Source organism: Mus pahari, chromosome 4 (genome assembly GCF_900095145.1).
Source record: "Mus pahari chromosome 4, PAHARI_EIJ_v1.1, whole genome shotgun sequence".
NCBI classification, from domain to species: domain Eukaryota; kingdom Metazoa; phylum Chordata; class Mammalia; order Rodentia; family Muridae; genus Mus; species Mus pahari.
The window spans coordinates 46,662,790-46,681,598 of record NC_034593.1 but is presented as its reverse complement, the minus strand read 5'-3'; the positions used below and the strand labels follow the sequence as shown (position 1 = coordinate 46,681,598).

General features: G+C 45.4%; 1 protein-coding gene across 1 annotated transcript in view; it reads left to right on the top strand.

Moving 5' to 3' along the window:
- Positions 1-18,809, top strand: part of Frem2 (FRAS1 related extracellular matrix 2) — a 135,372-nt gene that overhangs the window by 74,543 nt on the left and 42,020 nt on the right. The window contains exons 5-6 of the mRNA XM_021196311.2: positions 5,225-5,350; positions 6,710-6,961. Of these exons, the coding sequence (XP_021051970.1) occupies positions 5,225-5,350; positions 6,710-6,961 (378 nt within the window). The remainder of the gene's footprint in view (positions 1-5,224; positions 5,351-6,709; positions 6,962-18,809) is intronic.

The following is an 18,809-nucleotide window of genomic DNA, read 5'->3' as shown; positions in this document are numbered from 1 at the left end:
GGCCTCCAGCAGGTTATTTGATCTCTGAGTGTGTGCTATATCCTGACAGCTAAAATACCAATCACAAACCTTCTAACCTCAGAAAGTATTGCAAAGATAAAGCCAGTCAATACTTGCGGAGTGTTTAGAAAAGCAGTTGGCAAATAGTAAGACTGTCGGGGGTTAGCGAGCTGCATTTCAAGACCGATGCAAGCAAGAATGGTGTTCTTAAATATTTCACTCATAATAAGTTGTGACTGTTTGAGCCAGCCTGTGCATACACTTCTACTGTGTATGTAATGCGAAGTTGAAAAGCCATGTTAACCTAAATGGCAACCATAGAAATCATTCATTGTCTTTCTGATATCCTTTCATAGTTTCTCCCACAGGTTACACATTTCTGTTAAAAGTTAGGTCAACAGAAAACCTGAACTTGATATGGGCCTATTTAACCTCTGTCAGATCAAATACAGGAGTGAATTCCAGGTCTAGGGCCATGGTCCCGACCCCCAGCTTTCTTCTCTATTCATGGTTCAAGCCAACAGGCACTGAGGGAGAAGTCCTGACTTGTATAATCCAATGTGTATGGGTCACAGGGTGCAGAAGGAACCAAACCTTAAGCCCTCCTGGTTTAAATCCTACAGGGGCTGCTTAATTAAAACCCTGAATGTTCAACAGCCCTCAGGACATACTTGAAAACAAACCTGGCCAGGACAGTTTGCAGCATAGAATGGATGCTATGTGTGGTTAACCGGGGCTTAATCAGCTCCGGCTTTTGTAACAAAATATCATAGATTGGGTGACTTTCATAAAACAGATAATAATATCTATCTCTTGCTCACAGTTGTGGAGGATTAAGAGTCTGAGCTCAAGGTGCAGGACTGGGAGGAGAGAGCTTGCTTAGAATGCTTGAAACCCAGGCCCCAATCTCCAGCAATGTTAAAACAAAACAAAAAAACCTGGGCTCATATACTTGGTTCTCAACGAGGCTCCTCCAGGTTTGCAGACGTTCACCTCCTGGGTGTGTCCTCGGTGTACCACCCAGTTACCCTCGCCTTAGGTGGAGAAGGAAACCTCAATCCCATAAGGAGCCTCCACCCTCGTAAACTCTAAATCTACTTGCCTCTCAAAGGCCCATCTTCCTCCACCGTTGCGTTTGACACATGAATTCAGAGGACAGAAGCATTAACAAGTGACAAGTTTTCCGTAACATTACCTATAAAGGCCACAGAGAATGTGGCCTGAAGATTTTAAGTCAGTGACACAACCCCCTCCACCAAGCAGATCCCCATGAGTTCATGAAAAGGGGGTCCCTGAGATTCACTGGATATTTTAGCGCCCCCTGGCACCTTACGTGGTTTTGCACTGAAACCAGGATGATGCTTAGGCTAAAATTTTGTATTTGGTAAAATCATACTTATCTTAAAAATCAATCTGCAAAGACGTTTTCTCAAGTTGCCACTTGGGTCCTCTCTAGAACAGGACCGCTGAGGGTCACGCCCTCTCCCCATGGAAGCTGCTTCTTGTACTCTGTACAAAGTGCTGATGAGGATAGCCAAATTCTAGTGTCTTCCCCTAGAGTCTGGTCTCAGTTCTCCACTTACTAGGTTCCTCAGTAGTGTTTGGAACAGTTGTTCCTTCCCTTTTCCTTAACACACGCAATGCATCCTGGCCCTTCTCAGCCTCCAGTTTCAGGTCTTTTTATAGTCTGTTGCATTGTCTTCATCTTGCATCTCTCTAGGTGTGACCATACACTAGCTGATGGCTGCACATCTCTTACGCTTGTGTTTTCCTAGTCTGTCCTCTCCACGGTAATCCAAGGTCATTCACCCAAAAGGACACTTAGACTTTTCCAATCTCAGGTTTAGCATACCCAAAATGTAACTCCAGGTTTCCCAAACCTGAGAATCTGGGAATCTCTATATAGTGTTCCCCACTCTTGGAAAAGGCATCTTTATCTGTAAAAGACTGACCAATGTTATGTGTTTAAGTTTGTCCTGGATTCCTCAGATTCCCTCACATACCAGAAAACTCCTGTGAGTCTTTGTTTGCGGCACATCCGTTGCAAATCCACACTGTATCAACTCTTGTTTCTCCTGGTCCTTGTTGTCTGTGATCTCCTCCCTGTAGGGTTGCAAAGTCTTAAACCCAGGGGCTTCATTTCAGATCCTCCTACTTCATGTCTATCATGCAGCCGCTGAAACTTACATTCATAAAGCACATCAGAATACAGCATTGCCACCCATGTTTAATGCTTTTTAATGAATTCACCTGGAGATACTGAATGGGGAAACAGGACTAGACTATATGTGAAAAGCTGTGACCCACTCTCTGTAGTAGCCAGGAAGCTAAGCTACAGCAGAAATCCAAAATGGTCAGGACCTGAGCTGACAGCTTCCCTAATAGTTGTCCCTGATTCTAATTCTGAGTCCGAAAACCCCAGATGTGCACAGCCCCGTAGGATGTCCTTCTTCATGGTTGCTTTCCCACACTTCCACCTCCCATCAGGGCACACCTGAACCTTCCTTTCTTCCCCACCATTACATGTTGCCACTCCTTTGCCTGATTTCAATTCCATCTAAACACAGGCGAAGGGGCTGTGGGTGTGGGTCAGTGGTAGATTGCTGGCCAACCATTCTGGTTAGTATTTGATTGACTTAACATAAGTCAGAGTCATTTGGGAAGAGGGAACAGCATCTATAGCTGTTTCAGCTCCTCCTACTTCATGTCTATCATGTAGCCACTGAAACTTACGTTCATAAAACACATCAGAATACAGCATCACCATCTATGGAAATTTCCCTATCAGACTGGCCTATGGGCAAGCCTGGCATACACTTTTTGATTTATGATGGAAGTGGGAGAGCCTAGTCCACTTGTGGGTGGTGCCAATCCTGGTCACGTGGTCCTGGGTTGTGTAACAAGGCAGACTGTGCAAGCCTTGAGAATAAGGCAGTAAGCAACACTCCTCCATGGCCTCTGCTTTAGTGGTTGCCTCGAGGTTCCTGTGATGACTTCCCTCAGTGATGGAGTGTGACCTGAGCCTTGTAAACCAAAATAGACCCTTTCCTCCCCAAGGTGCTTTGGGTCATTATCACAGCAGTAGAAATCCCAAGGCACCGATTATTCTGAGCACTGCAGAAAAGGAAAAACAAGGTAGCTGACTTCCTGGCTCTAATGAGCTATAGCATTTGCTCATTCTCATCCCATTGTGGGCTGGATTTCCTTATCTCCACATCCTAACCGCTGAACACGGAAGTCTTCCCAGCAGCTGGAGGGAGCTATGTGGTCTGCACACCCATCCCACCACCCCCTCTTCAGCCTCGTGCCTGACCCCCTCGCCCACCATGTTCTGGAGATGCTACGCTGCCTGCTCCTTGCCTGCCCTCAGCACAGCCTGCTCTTGGGCTCTTTCACCAGTAATCCCTTTGTCTGGAATTCTTGACCCTTCACTTAGATGGCTCATGACCGCCTGTATAACTCAGCTCAACTTTACAAGAACACTTTTCTGTGACTTTCCTAAGTATTGTGCACTACTGAGCATCCTCATCCCCAGACACTTGGTTTTCTTTCTCTCCCAGCATCCCCCAGCATCATGCCTACCTACCTTCTTATGTATTTAATCATGATCTTCTTACTTCCCATCTCCCTCTTGAAAGGAAACCCCATGAGGGCACGGCTTCATTTCTGCATCAATGGAGCTCCTTGTAGTGCCTGGCAAGTTAAAATCAGTGTTTAATAAATGAATAATTCATTATAAGATGGGAATATTCTAAAGATGAATATATCAGAGATAGTCTTGGAGGAAAACAAAAGGTACTGGAAAATTAGTCATTAGAAACGCACTTCATCTCAAGATTTTCTTACAAAGGTCAAGGCAGGATTGAAACCTGGGCACACGAAGTGCCTTCAGGGCAGTGAAGTCCAGTGCCTGTACCACCTCTAGATAGAAGAGAGCTGCATATACCTCTGGATATAAGAGTTGCAGGGAAAATGAACTGCAGAACTCAATGGCTCTTTTTTTTTTTAATTTTTCATTTGTGTGTACCTATGTCTTTGCATATGTGCATGCGTGTGTGTGTATGCTTAAGGAGGTCAGGTATAAGATCCCCTGGATCTGGAGTTACAGCATGCTACGAACCACCATATGTAGGCATTAGGGACTAAACCCTGGTTCCTCTGCAAGAGCAGTAAGTGCACTTAACCACTGAACCATTTCTGGCTCTTGTCCCGGGAGCCCTTTCCTGCAGACTCTTCCCTTTGGCTGACCCACCCCGAAGCCTCAGCGTCAGGGAGCCCTCCACAGAGGGGGGCGGGGCTCTCATCCTTAGTGCCCTCGGCCACAGGGCAGGGTGGGCTGTGTATCTTAACTGTGCGCACTATTCTAGAGTCGTTTTTTTTTAGCCACAGAAGAATTGTGCTTACTGTTTCAAAGATAATCGGGATGTGTTTTCTGTGTGCATGTCGAGACTTTCAGGGAATCCAACTTCCAGAGGAATGCCAGAATCTGTTTTGGGTTTGTAATGTCAAACTATTGAATTAAATAATCATGAAAGTTTTACACAGTAGATTTATTTTTAACAATTTAATTATGCCATTTGTATTATTCAATGTACCTTTCATCTATGTTTTATAAAAAGAATCATTGAGACTAGTAATGTCATATAAACATAGCTTTTATGTCACGAGTAATTGCTATCCTGCTAAGGGAGAAAAAAACACTACAGAGGTGATGTTAACTGGTGAAGACTCTTGGGAACTCTAAAGGAACTGTTGTTTGAAAACAGTTGAACAGTATACTGTTACATTTTCAATCACAAATCATCCAAAAGGAAGCCCTTTGGATAGAGTAGATGTTACATGATCTGAGTTCCAACCCTGGCTATGCTCTGGTGCCAGCCTCAACCCTGTGATCCCAAGGTCCCGTAAAGCAGCGTATTCCCACATCTCAGGTTACACCAGGGAAGATGCCGGCCTGTGCCAAGATGGCAGAGGGCAACTGAAAAGCACTGCGCAGTGGTGTTTACTGAGAACAAAGTGATGACTGGAGATACAAGCTATGCTGAGTTTTGCATACCCATTCCTTTCCCTGCCCCACCCCTCCCTGACACTGTTCTTTTGAAAAAGAAAAAGAAAAAGAAAAAACTACTAGAGTAATATTAAGTTTCTGACATAAGAAATTCAGACCAAAAAGGAGAAACGAACCAAAAAAAAATGATAGCAACTGTAATTGTGTTCTCTTCAGAATCAACCGTGTTCATCCCCCAGTCTGAGTACTCTGTTGAAGAAGATGTGGGTGAGCTGTTCATTCCCATCAGGAGAAGTGGAGACATCAGCCGGGAGCTGATGGTGATCTGCTACACACAGCAAGGTAAGCCCGTTGTTGAGCCAAGCGAAATGACCTCTAGGCAGCACGCCCAGTGGCCTCCTCCCGTCAGCGCGTCCAGTGGCCTCTTCATCCGGTGGGACCTGAAGGGCCGGCTTTGTGGCAGTTTTTCATAGACACTGGAGCATTCCTTAATACTGTGCTTCATGCTACGTCTCTAGGGGGCCTCTGGGTCAACCTGGCAGGAAGCTCTGATACTTCTTCCCTCAACTATTGGTCACTTAGCCCAACTTAAGGTTGCAGGGCACCGAGGTCAACTGGAGCTGTTATTCTGAGGTGGGGTCTGGTCCATGACGCAGCTTGCTAGCATTCTCAGATACCCTGGGCTGTCTCAGCATGTCACAACCTTAGTGTGCAGCTCAGTGGCTTCCCTACCGTGCCAAAGGCTGTGTGCTTGATCCTTCGCATGACAAAAAGAGAAAAGGCCAAGGCAATGCATACTTGAAGAGGACACACTAATTTCAAGCTGATTTGACTGGAAACAGCAGTGTTCTAAGAGTTTTCCCCTGTTACGTATTAGGGAAAAGAGCAGGTCTTGGGTCCTATAAGTTCATAAGCAGAAAAAAGTGTCGAGTTGAATCAAAAACCAACGATACTTTTGTACCTTGTATATGTGACTGTAGAACTTTATCAAACAGAAGACCATGTAGGCAATGAATTAGAGACAAAGCATTATCGATTGGAAATAGATCGAGGAATTATAGACAAGCCATTATATATTGGAAGTGGATCTATATTTTCCTGAACATATTCTTCTTGAAGAATATAAGAAAGTGTGTGTTAATGGTTACGTAATCATGTGAGGGACAAATTCGAACTTCCATTGGAGAGCAGTAGGTCTCCTCTGAGCATATACTTTTTGACATGACTAATGCTAAAATGGCCAGGATAACTCATCCATCCTGATTTCCATTGGTGTTTCGTGGGCTCTGGAGAGTGTCAGAGATTTGTCTCTCTCCTTGGAGTTCTTCGAGGTTTCCATAACTCGCTTTTTAAAGTGCCCTCAAGTTTAAAGGACAGTAAATGAGTATTTTGAAAATGTAAAACTCATTAACCATTATTGCAAAAAAAAAAAAAAAAAAAAAACATTTCCAGAATAGAAAGCCAATGCAATGTGCTGTAAGATCAAGAATTGACAAATGAAGCCGGGCATGGTGGCGCACGCCTTTAATCCCAGCACTCGGGAGGCAGAGGCAGGCGGATTTCTGAGTTCAAGGGCAACCTGGTCTACAGCGTGAGTTCCAGGACAAGCCAGGACTACACAGAGAAACCCTGTCTCAAAGAGAAAAAAAAAAGAAAGAAAGAGAGAGAAACTGAAGTCTTTTGGGTTCTCTTGGCCCCTAGGGACAGCCACCAGCACTGTGCGGACGTCTGTGCTGTCTTACTCCGACTACATCTCCAGGCCCGAGGACCACAGCAGCGTGATCCGCTTTGACAAAGACGAGCGTGAGAAAACGTGTCGTGTTCTGGTGATTGATGACTCCTTGTACGAAGAGGAAGAGACCTTCCAGGTCCTTTTGAGCATGCCCATGGGTGGGAGGATCGGTGACAGGTTTCCGGGAGCCAATGTGACCATCCTCACAGACAGGGATGACGGTGAGTTCTGACTTGTCTAGCCTGGGACAGCGACGCCAGGCGTGGACTATCTATGCAGAAGGAAAATGGAAATCAAATAGAGTTAGGGGGGTACTTGCTGATTCTCTGCTGGATTCTATAGTGACGAAGGTTCATCAGTCACTGACTACATCAATCATTGCCCTTTTCTAATGACTAGAGGTCACTGTACCAGTGAGTGGTTACAGTCAATTTCCGTGGTGAAGAATAAGCATCACTTTAATAAGCTTCATTAATCCCCTTCTTTCTTTTCTAACTTTAATCCAAGTTTTTTAATCTATTTCCCATAGATGCCCATAAGAAAGGCTGTTAAACGAATCACTGGGTGGGTAACAAATATATGGAAAGTTAAGTCTCAAGACAGGAGGAGCCGACATACTAGACCACTCTTCCCCAGAGAAACCAAGTTACCGTGAAGCAACGCTTTCTGGAAATGGTTCACGCTTTCCTGTGGGAAGAGAGAGCGAGGGAGGTTGGGGGTGCGGGGCAGGGGGGTGGGATGGTTGCAAAGCAGAAAAGGACAGCACTGCCCTTTCTGCCCGTGGACAATTTTCTGTTTCCTTCCTGTTTTCCTCATGGCGGATCCGCGAGAAGGATGAGCCTTGCTGTTGGGGCAAAGCTAGAGAAGAGTCAAAAAGCCCAAGTCATTTTAAAACTCAGGAAACTAAGGTGATTAAGGTGAAGAAGAAAGCGTGAGATAAAGCCAGTCAGGTGTCCCACAGTCCCTCTGTGAAGCCTTTGTTCTCTCCTCGGACAGTCCTGTGAGCTACAGGGTGATGCCTTTCTGTTGCTGGAAAGGTTTAAAAGCACTGATCCCAAATTCAAGAGTGACTTTTGACAAGAGGGCATAAAAGGAAAAGCTCCTTTCTTGACTTTAGCTAACACTTTGCATTTTTCTTTTTAAAAAAGTTCTTCCAGTGAGTGCATCACATAATAAAGTGTTCTGTATTTATTGATTTTTAATTTTCAAAAGTTATACAGGGGGGCACCTAAGTGCAGGTCCCCAAAGGAGGCATGAAGTGGCAGTTGGGTTCCCCTAGAGCTGCAGTTACAGGTGCATATGAGCAGAGATGAGCAGTGTAGGTGCCAGGGACTGAACTTGGACCCTTTGCAAAAGCAAAACACATCGTACTGGTATTAGCTATATTTAAACCAATCCATTTTTTCTAGTTCTTTTTATTTATTATTATTTTCTTTATTTACATTTCAAATGCTATCCCAAAAATTCCTTATACCCCCCCCCGCCCCTGCTCCCCTACCCACCCACTCCCACTACTTGGCCCTGGCCTTCCCCTGTGCTGGGTCATATAAAGTTTACAAGACCAAGGGGCCTCTCTTCCCAATGATGGCTGATTAGGCCATCTTCTGCTACTTATGCAGCTAGAGACTCGAGCTCAGGGGGTACTGGGTAGTTCATATTGTTGTTCCACCTATAGGGTTGCATCCCCCTTCAGCTCCTTGGGTACTTTCTCTAGCTCCTCCATTGGGGACCCTGTGTTCCATCCAATAGCTGACTGTGAGCATCAACTTCGGTGTTTGCCAGGCACTGGCATAGCCTCACAAGACGCCGCTATATCAGGGTCCCTTCAGCAGAATCTTGCTGGCATGTGCATTAGTATCTGGGTTTGGTGGCTGATGATGGGATGAATTCCCGGATTTTTTCCATTTTTTTTTTTTTTTTTTTTTTGAGACAGGGTTTCTCTGTATAGCCCTGACAGTCCTGGAACTCACTTTGTAGATCAGGCTGGCCTCAAACCCAGAAATCCGCCTGCCTCTGCCTCCTAAGTGCTGGGATTAAAGGCATGCGCCATCACGTGTCAAATCACCCTCAGAGAGCCAGCATTTTAAATGTCCAGAATGAACTTAAGAACTTGCATTAAATTCCCATCTACAGTCCAGAGAGCTCTTTTTCTTGTCCTATCAGCAGTGGTTTAGATGGAACAGGGTTTGGTTTTAAAAGAGAGAATCTAACTAATTCCTACTTTAGTCCAGGTTGCTGTTTCTATTGTTTGCAAAAGTCTATCACAAGAACCAGGAGTGATATCCACAGACAGGATGGAAATGCAGATGTGTGAGGTGACTGACTCGTACTTACACAGCTCGTCTGCCACACAGGGAAGTGGCATCAGCAGATGTATGCACCTCCTGTGCACTGTTTCCTGGGAAACACCTTGGGGTGAGGTGGAAGAGAAATCAACAGAGTCCTATCATAGAGTAGTTTGCAGAATATTTATTTTGTGAACCTTGGTGCTGAAGGGTTAGGGTTTGAGGCTCTGGAGTTACAGGTGAACACTGGGCTGCCTATCTGGGCTGCCTATTAATAGGACTGAAACTACAGTCAGACTAATTTGCTAGTCTGCTTTCTCTACCTGTCTTATTCCTTCCATTTCAGCATCATCACCCTAATTCAGATCAGCCTTTGTCTTTCTTTATAGATCTTAGTAACACCTTTATTATAACAAGCCCAGCTGCGAGTTGAGTGCTCAATTTTCAGTCTTGAGAAACTGTGGTGAAATTCCTTTGACCTACAGAAATTATCCCTGCCGGATAGGTTATCCACTCCCCGTGTCAGCCATAGACACAGCTACAGACTAATAACACTAAATGGACTCACCAAGATATATATATATATATATATATATATATATATATATATATATATATATATATATATGTGTGTGTATCTATACACACACACACACACACACACACACATATACATCTATACCATCTATACATAACAGTAAGGACAAAGTAATGGATTTGAGAGATATTCTCAGGGGATTTAGAAAGGTGTGGAAGGAGAAAGGGATGGGTAGAGATGATGTAAATACAGTACTCCAATATAACCCCTCCCCCTGCAAAAAAAGGTTTTATACCCAACTCCACAGTCAATGTCCTGGGCTCTGCGTACATTTTGCTTGACCAAGCCCCCTTCCTCCCCAGCTTGTTTTCCTCTCTTGAAGCATGACGTCACTGGTCACTGGGGTATGTCAGCCTACCGCATTTTGTGGAAATTCGGTGACGCGATCTGTGAGGAAGTACTTTTAGAACTGACTCGACAGAAGATGCTTTGTGGGCTGCACGTCTGGGAAAGTGGCTTGATGCGCCCTACAGACGCTTGGAATGAGCATCCAGTCTGAAGTATTGGTCAGAGAGCGGGGGGGGGAGAGAGAGAGAGAGAGAGGGGGGGGGAGTTTTTGAACAAGATTATAAAATGATCAGTGTAGGGCGTGGGGTTACTCATTCGCGGGTGATGGAAAGCAGAAAGTTCAAACCACAGCAGACCCTGAGATGACTGACCCCCCCATGTCAGAAGGAGGGAAGAGAAGACTTAAAAATGTACCCAGGAAGTTTGGAGAAGGTACAAAGCATTGTCTTATGCTCAGAATTTAAGAGAACAGGCTCAGGGGGAAAAAGGCTGAAAAGGATGAGATGAGAAATTCTGCCCTTTTTAAATTTTAATTTCGTTTTTTTATTATCTGTATGGGTGTTTTGCTTGCTTGTATGTCTGTATATCACGTACAAGCCTGGACAAAGAGGGTGGCAGATCCCCTGGAACTTGAGTTACCGATGGTTGAGACCCACCATATGGTTCTGGGAACGGAACCTGGGTCCTTTGAAAGAGCAGCGGGGGCTCTTCACCCCTGATGGGTCTCTCCAGCTCTGACCCAGAGGAAGAACTAGAGGAGGAGGGAGAAGAGGAGGAGCAAGAGGAGGAGAAGGAGGAAGAGGAGGAGGAGGAGGAGGAGGAGGAGAAAAGGTTGAAGCGGAGGCAGAGGAAGAGAGCCTAGAGGTTTGGCCACTGGAGAACCTGTGTTCCTAGGTCCCCAGGTCCTAGCCCTCTGTCTTTAACTCACTCAAGCGGTCAGACAGCTATCTGTAAAGGGGAAGTTCCCCGAAAGATAGATAATGCTTAAAATAAGGGAAATACATCAGGGTCAGAGACTGATGGACTGGGGTCTCTAGTAGTTGGGGTACCTTTGATTCAGCAACCAAAAGACCTCGCTGCTGGGGAGGTCCCCTGGTCTTTCTGAATCTGTAGGTGCAACTCACTACTCAGCATAGGGACACACTTTTTTCCCACTCTACACACACGCAGGCGTGGCAAGCAGCCACTTGGATCCCTTCTGCGAGTTGACTGAAAACGTTTCACCAGGATTACCAGAAAAGGAAAAGATTCCAGAGTGTTTTATGAGAATGGCTAAGCACTTTGTATAATTTACATGGAGCAGTGACCTTCTTGCCCACAAAGAATGTAGGCCCAGGAACTATGCACAGACAGTTTACCCAGAGTGAACTGAATTCACAGAGCCTGTGTGCTCAGGCACGGGCTCTGCCGGAAAGCTTCAGGGTGGAGCTATTGCATAAAAGCTGTGTGTAGTGTTACGTTAACTCCTGTCTTCCTTTTCTTCAGGGCTTTATGTGAAGGATGTGGGTGGGTAGTAGAGCACCTGCCTAATCTGTAAAAGGCTCTGGATTTGATCCCAGATTCACAAAGATACAGCTTTTTTTCCCCCAGTGTTTCATATGTAACCTATTTCCAGTGCTAACACAAACACCCGCCTAAGTACCTGAATTTCTTCTCATAATAGGCATACATTTTGAAGGCACAGTCTGCCTTTGTTGTGTCATTTGACTGTGGTTCAATAACTACCCTAAGGGGAACAGCCATTGAGCTTTGAGCCAGTGTGACCACAACATGCATGTCATTAACCTGTGAACCCCACTCCGTGTTCTTCTACTGGAATTGTATATATTGAACATCCACATTTGCCTTCTGATCTGACTGTAAGATCCAAAGGATTTGGGGCACTCAAGCAGTAAACTTTGCCAACTGAAGCTCTATGTTCTTTTGTTTGTCTCCAGCTCCCTGACTAGGCTAGAATAACTGACATGTTATAGATGTTCAAAGAAGTCACAGATACGCCACCCTGGCTCCCTCTCTGCCAATTGTAAGCCCTCTGAGATCCTTAGGAGAAAAGTTAGTGTCATCTGTTGCTTCAAGACAAGCACCAGCACTGCTGTTGGCAGCCATTTGGGAAGCCAGCCAGCAGAAGCTGCTGTCTGTGCAGCCCTGGGCTTTGGCTCTCAGACTCTTCTGGACAAATACGCCTTGTGTTTGTTTTGTGCTTTTCACAGTGACACCGCCTGCCTGATACCCATCTCTCCAAACAGGAGAGGAGTTTCTGGCTACACTGATCTTGCAGACATCAGAAGTGTAAACATCCACGGCTTATTATTACTAAAACCCTGGAAGCAGATCACTGAATGTCTGTCCTTAAGATCTCAGACAGTGATGAGTTCTTCTTCAGTGCTAAAAGATCACATAAATCCCAGAAGCAGCTTTTCAGACACCAGACTTTAAAAATCTGTAAATGTGGAACTACTAAGGGAGTATTTTATTTCCTAATTAATTTTTATAGTGTGTGTCTGTGTGTGTCTGTCTGTGTGTGTGTGTGTGTGTGTGTGTGTGTGTGTACAACCTTCCTGGTACCCACAGAGGCCAAAAGAGGTCATCAGATCCCCTAGAACTGTGGTTACACAGAGCTGTGAGCCACCATGTGGGTTTGGGGAAATTTTATAACAAAAAGCAATCAGAGGCTGGACAGATGCCCCAATGGTCTAGAGTACATGCTGCTCTTGCAGAGGACCCACACAGGGCAAGTCACAGACAGCCGAAACACCATCACAGGAAATCGATACCTTCTAGCCCTTAGGTGCTCTAGGTCTGTGCACAACTCTCCCCAGCCCCTGCATGTATAAATAATGTTCAAAGCTATAAAATGAAAAAAAAGGTGAAAATGTGTCCTAGATTGCTGTCTTACTCCCCTTGGCTTACTCAGGGACCTTTCTTATACAACCTAGGGCCACCTGCCAAGGGATGGCATTGCCTACAGTGGGCTAGACACTCCTACATCAATTTGCAATCATGAAAATGTCCCCACAGTCATGTCCGATGGAGTCAGTTCAGTAGCTGAAATTCCAGGTGTGTTAAATTGGCAAACATCATTACCCATCCCACAGTAAAAAAAAAAAAAAAAAAATACAGGTGCGTCATTTGATAAACACAGCTACATCATACTGCAAATAACCACAATGATAGTCTATATAAGGATGACAAAATTTGCTAAAATTAAAAATGACTTCTTCCTTAAGGCCATTTCTAACAATTTGAAGCACTTAAAATTATGGATAAAACTTTACTTTCACACTTCTACAGAATTTAAACACACCACACACACACACACACACACACACACACACACACCAGTTATCTTTCTCTTAGTTATAGCTTTCTCTTAGAAACAGGTCTTTATTTTGTGTTCCTGAAATACAGTCAGCCCTCTAGATTCCCAGGTTCCACAATATAGCAAAACTACCACATACAGATGGATTCTGTAGTAGCTACCTCTATGCTGGGCACATGCAGACTGGTTCTTGTTATCTCTCCTCTCTCTCTCTCTCTCTCTCTCTCTCTCTCTCTCTCTCTCTCTCTCTCTCTCTTACAGAGTTATTTGCTTATATTTTATGTGTGTGAGTGTTTTGCCTGTGTGTGTGTGTGTGTGTGTGTGTGTGTGTGTGAATCGAATCCCCTGAGACTGAAATTACACACAGTTGTAAGCCATCCTGTGGGTGCAAGGACTGAACCTTCACTTTAGAGAACGTGCCGGGTTGCCTTCAACTTCCCAAGATGCCTAGCGGTGACTGAACCCATGCCTTTGCTTCCTTAGATGTTTGTGAAAGGCTTGTGTTGTTTATGACACTGTGCAAGCTGACAAAGACTAAGAGACTGCTCAGCATCCCTTGGCGTGTCTCCCTCTTCAGCCCCCATTAAGAATGGCACAGGCTCCAAAGTGCTGAAAACAGTGTTGAATACAGACCGGCCCTTTCTAGGAGAATTCGAACAAGATGCTAGACACCCCCATGCAGCCTGGCAAATGATAAGGGCAGGCTTACCACAGGAAGCTACCTGACAGTCTTGAAACATGTCCCTGACCTCCAGGACGAGCCTTCCCACTCCTTCCTCCATCCAAAAAAAACCACTTCAGTGGAGTCACTCAAACTGACAGCTGGCAAATGAATGGGCATTGCCACGTGAGCCTTGGGCTTTGACAATCTCTCTTTTGTGAAGACAGTTGTGCTGTTAAGGATATAGCACTACCTTAAGGCAGGCCACAAGTCCCTGAATACAGCCTCAAAAAGAAATAAAATGGTCGGTAGCTCTTTATGAGACTGCTTTTTGAGAAGTGACATTTCAGACCTGTTGGGGAGGGGGTGTACGCCTTCCCCTTATAGGGCTGCAGTAGATCTGTTTTCATCTCCCTGAGGGTGTTCCCCAAACATTGGGTTTCACTGCCTTTCCCCGCCCCAGCCCCCTGGATATGTGCTACAAAGCGAAGCTGATGGGTCAGAAGGCCAACAAAGGCCTCGTTCTGGGTTGCCTTTTATTTTCACAAGATTCGCCCTCATTCAGAAGAGTGGTTTTCACTGTTCACTCCCAGGAAAACCTCAGAAGCAAACAAATGAGTGAACGTGAAAAGCCACAGATTTCCCACAGCCCCGGTGCTGTAAGATGACCCTGGAGATGAGAGGCTGAAGGGAAAGAAAAGCCAAGGCTTGCTCTGCACCTGTGTGTGGTCTCCGTCCTGGCAGGGCAAGGGGACATCTAGACTACCCAACATGGTTAAAAGAGGGACAAAGGGCTGAGGCCACTTTTCCAGGGATCACTGAGCCCTGACATATGTAATATGTGTTCTTACTGAACTTGATCTCGTCCATATTTTCAAGTTATTTCCGAGGTTGGTAGATTTACCTAGATCTGTGCCCTAGATTTGGTTCAGTAGTGAGCCATTAGCCTTGATTAATTCTCTGGGGACAGGAAATTGTTACCTTGTTCAAAACATTTTCTCCCTTGGCTTTTCTAGAAAAGAAACTTGTTGTAATTACGGGAGAGCTAGGAATTCAGCTGTGGGTGAAAACCATCTTTTCTTTTCTTTCTGTTTTTAAAGAGAGAAAAGACAACCTCACAGCACCACACAGGTGGGTGGGACTCTAGCCTGAGCCATCAAGAGAAAGCCAAGCAGGAAAGGGACCATGTGGTCTCTAGCAGCTAATCCTTGCCCTCCCCTGGTTTCCCTCCTGCATTTTTTTTTAATTTAAAAAATTATTTTATTTCATGTGTAAGGGTGTTTTGCCTCCATGTATGTCTAAGCACCACAGTGTCTTCAGAGGCCAGAAGGGGGCATCACATCCCCTGAAACTGGAGCTACAGGTGGTTGAGCACTACCGTGTTGGTGTTGGGAATCGAACCTGGATCTTCGGTAAGAGCAACAAGCGTTCTTAGTTGCTGAGCCATCTCTCCAGTCCCCTCTCTCCTATATTCTCACTCATCGTGAATGCATCCCACAATACCGGCCCTCCTTCCCCTCACTGTCCACCCCAAATCCATGTTCATTTTTATGTCTATGGTTTACTCCCTACGCCATCTTTCTTCATCGGAACAGCTCATGCAATACTGAAGCCAGCTTCAAGTGGCGCCTATGTGCCTGTCACTTGTTGTCTGTAGTCTGTCCATCCATCCTCCATACCACCTCACCAAGCTCCTGCCCATCTTACAACTGAGCACATCTTTTATCAGATAGCTCCATGACAAGGCTCCAGTCACAGAGACCCGCAGAGCCAGTCCATTGCCCCCTGTCTTCCTGCCACCCTTTGTCTCCTCTCACCAAGGACCATACTACACCATGCCAAATGGTGCCACTTCCAAGCATAAAAGACCAGAGACTCATCCACGCTGCTGCTCCGCCCGGGGTGCCTTCCCACTCCACCCATGCCCCTTAGCCTTCTCTTCACCCACTCATGTCAGTGCCTCAAAAATCCAGCTTCTTATAATAGTAGTATGCCACAGACATCTCACTTTTCCTATGGAAAACACTGCATCTATCTGAACACCAACAGCCGGATTAAAGTAGCTTTTAGGTTTATAGTGCTTCCCAGTCCCCTTATGAGGTCTTCCATTTGAACTACCTCTCAACTCCATAGCCTACAGGGCTCTGCCAGGACTGTCCGTGAGGCCCTAAACTCAGGACTGCTGTCTCCCATGTAGGAGACTTTAAGCTTTACTTTTTTATTCTCTGTAGGCTGCACTGGTTAATAAAAAAATGGTTATAAATCAAATTCTCTCAGTCATTGATCAAAGAATTAGCTTCAGAGACAGGTGGAGTACTGAGTATGGGCTATCTGCATACGAGATATAAAGGTTGTAATCCCTACATTTTTGTCATCTTGGGTACCAGCCAATTATGAGACAAGACTGGCTTTTCAACTCCCGCTTGAGAGACTATTCTTCGTATTTGCCTTCTAATAAGGAACATAGAAAGTAGCCATGGATAGGTTATATGAATGTAAATTAGGAAAAAAACGACTACAATTGAAACCTACACAAGAAGCCCTGATCCCCAGAGAAGGAAAGAGAGTGTGTGCTAGAGCAGTAAGTCAGGTAATCCGGCATCACGTGGTCCAGTTGCATGGACCCTGTGCATGAATTCAAGACTTTTTTGGTTTTTCGAAACAGGGTTTCTCTGTTTAGCCCTGGCTGTCCTGGAACTCACTTTGTAGACCAGGCTGGCCTCGAACTCAGAAATCCTCCTGTCTCTGCCTCCCGAGTGCTGGGATTAAAGGCGTGTGCCACCATGCCCGGCCCGAGAAGTGACTCTCTTAAGGTCAGGCTTTGTACAGGGACCCAAGAGATACTGCACTCCAGGCTTGGAGGAGGGAGGCTCTTCCCATGGCTACACTAACTAGAAAGCCACCAGCAGAGTTGACAGCCACCCCTGCACACCATTGCCAGGATGCTGACCAGAGAAGAGCACATTTCTTTGAGCCCGGAACCACACAGAGTGGCTTGGGCTGTTTACCCTGGACCGCCTCTGGCTGCCAGCAGACAGGTTTCAAGTGTCATTTCTGAGCCAGTCTCTGGTCGTCCTTGTTTACTTTTCCCGAGTCAGCCACACACTCCTATCGCTGAGACCTCACGCAGATTGCCTTTAACACTTCATCAATTGTAGCTTTTCTTCCTTCAGCTGCTGGGATTCCCAAATAAATCAGCCTCCTGTCAGAGTCTTTGTCGATTGGAAATCGTATACATTTATCATTAGTTAGCAGGCATAAGAACATTCGTGTGTAACTTGGGCCTGGTGATTTCTGACGCAGGTGCAGAGCTCTAAGGACCGTCTCCTCTCCTTCTCTTGTTGCTCCTCCACTTTATTTCTTGAGTGAGAGCTGCATTTCCACAACTATTCGAGTGCACATATAACATAATCTTGTTCTGCTTTGCATAGATCATGTCTTGCCTTCACGCAACCATTTCTCATTATGCATCTTCAAAGAGAATATTCTAAAAACTTGAACATCTAAGCATGTTTATCGCTCAACTTACTTAAACATAGTCAAAGAAATTACCACTTAGTGGGAAGTAATTCACATCTTACCCTATAAGGATGTCGTGTTTGACTCCTGTTTGTTCTAGATGGATTGTGTAGCAAGTTATTTAACCTCTTCACGACTTGGCTTGATCTTGTCAACAGGAGGTAAAACGTAATTACCTTGGAAGACAGTTATACCTTGCAAAGCACTGGAGACAACTTCCAATGGACTAGATATTTTTGATGTGGCCTGAAGAAGTGAAGGATCAAGTGCAGCCATTGCACACGCCGTCCTCTCTGCGAAGCTGTCAACACGGGCTTTGAGGTCGTAGGTGCTGAGATTGAGCTCTGAGCTATCCCCCCAGCCCTTCTTCCATGTCTTATTAAACACATCGAGGCAGTACAGTCTGGAAACTGAAAGATATCCGTGGGTTTGGAAAGAACCTCATTTTTACCACATCAAAAACTTGGCTGCCTTCCGCCTGCGACTGGCTTTGGATGCCTGCCTCTCTGTAGCCTTTGTCTTGTAAAATAGATGCAATGTTGACTCAATGCTTTTAAAACTAATCTTCCCAAATAATTACACTTGTGACTGGAAATGGAGTTACATTATCACCTCAAAAATCTCAGTGATGCCCCCTCCATCCTCGTAATCAGAATAACTGTCCGTTTTCATCTGCCCTCCGAGGCACTCACGGGTGTAAGCAGAACGTGTGAATTGGCAGATAGTCTTACTCCAGTAATTGTAAAGAAACACATCGAGCAAGCCTCTTGTCTTGGGAGAGCCAGCAAGGGAGAGTAAGGGCAGTGGGTCTTGGCTAAGTGAGCTCATGGCCGCCACAGTTAGGATGGCTGCCCAGCTCAAGTCCTGAAAACTGTTCTCAAAGACTGGTCCTTTTTAAGATGTATGTTTATATATGTAAAGTATTTCTGGAAAGAAATGTAGGAGGCAGTCCAAGTATTTAGGATTTTATTAGGGTTCCTGATCAGAAGGGCCTACTAAGTCATTCTCTGGCACGAACAACCACATGCTCCCTCAGGCTGCTCACTGCCACTGCCTGGCACTGAGTGCTTCTTGCTCTCCCAGCACTGGGCACACATATTTACTCAGTTGCCATGGACAATAAATGACCTTTACGTTGTCGCCAGTTCATTCAACAGATACTTTTTATATACCCATGGCCGGATACTGATGGGGCTAAGTGCCAAGAAGGTACTCATGAATAAAGGAACTTCAGTTCTGCCCTATAGGCTGAGCCAAGAGGGAAGGCTGACTGGTCCCCAGAGAAGCGTCTTCCTGAGGGAAGAGTGGCTGAAACCGGCTGGGAGCAGCACGTGCAAGATATCCCGGATGCTGAGTCGCTGAGCAGAATGTGACCAGCATGCAGTGTAGAAGGCAGAGG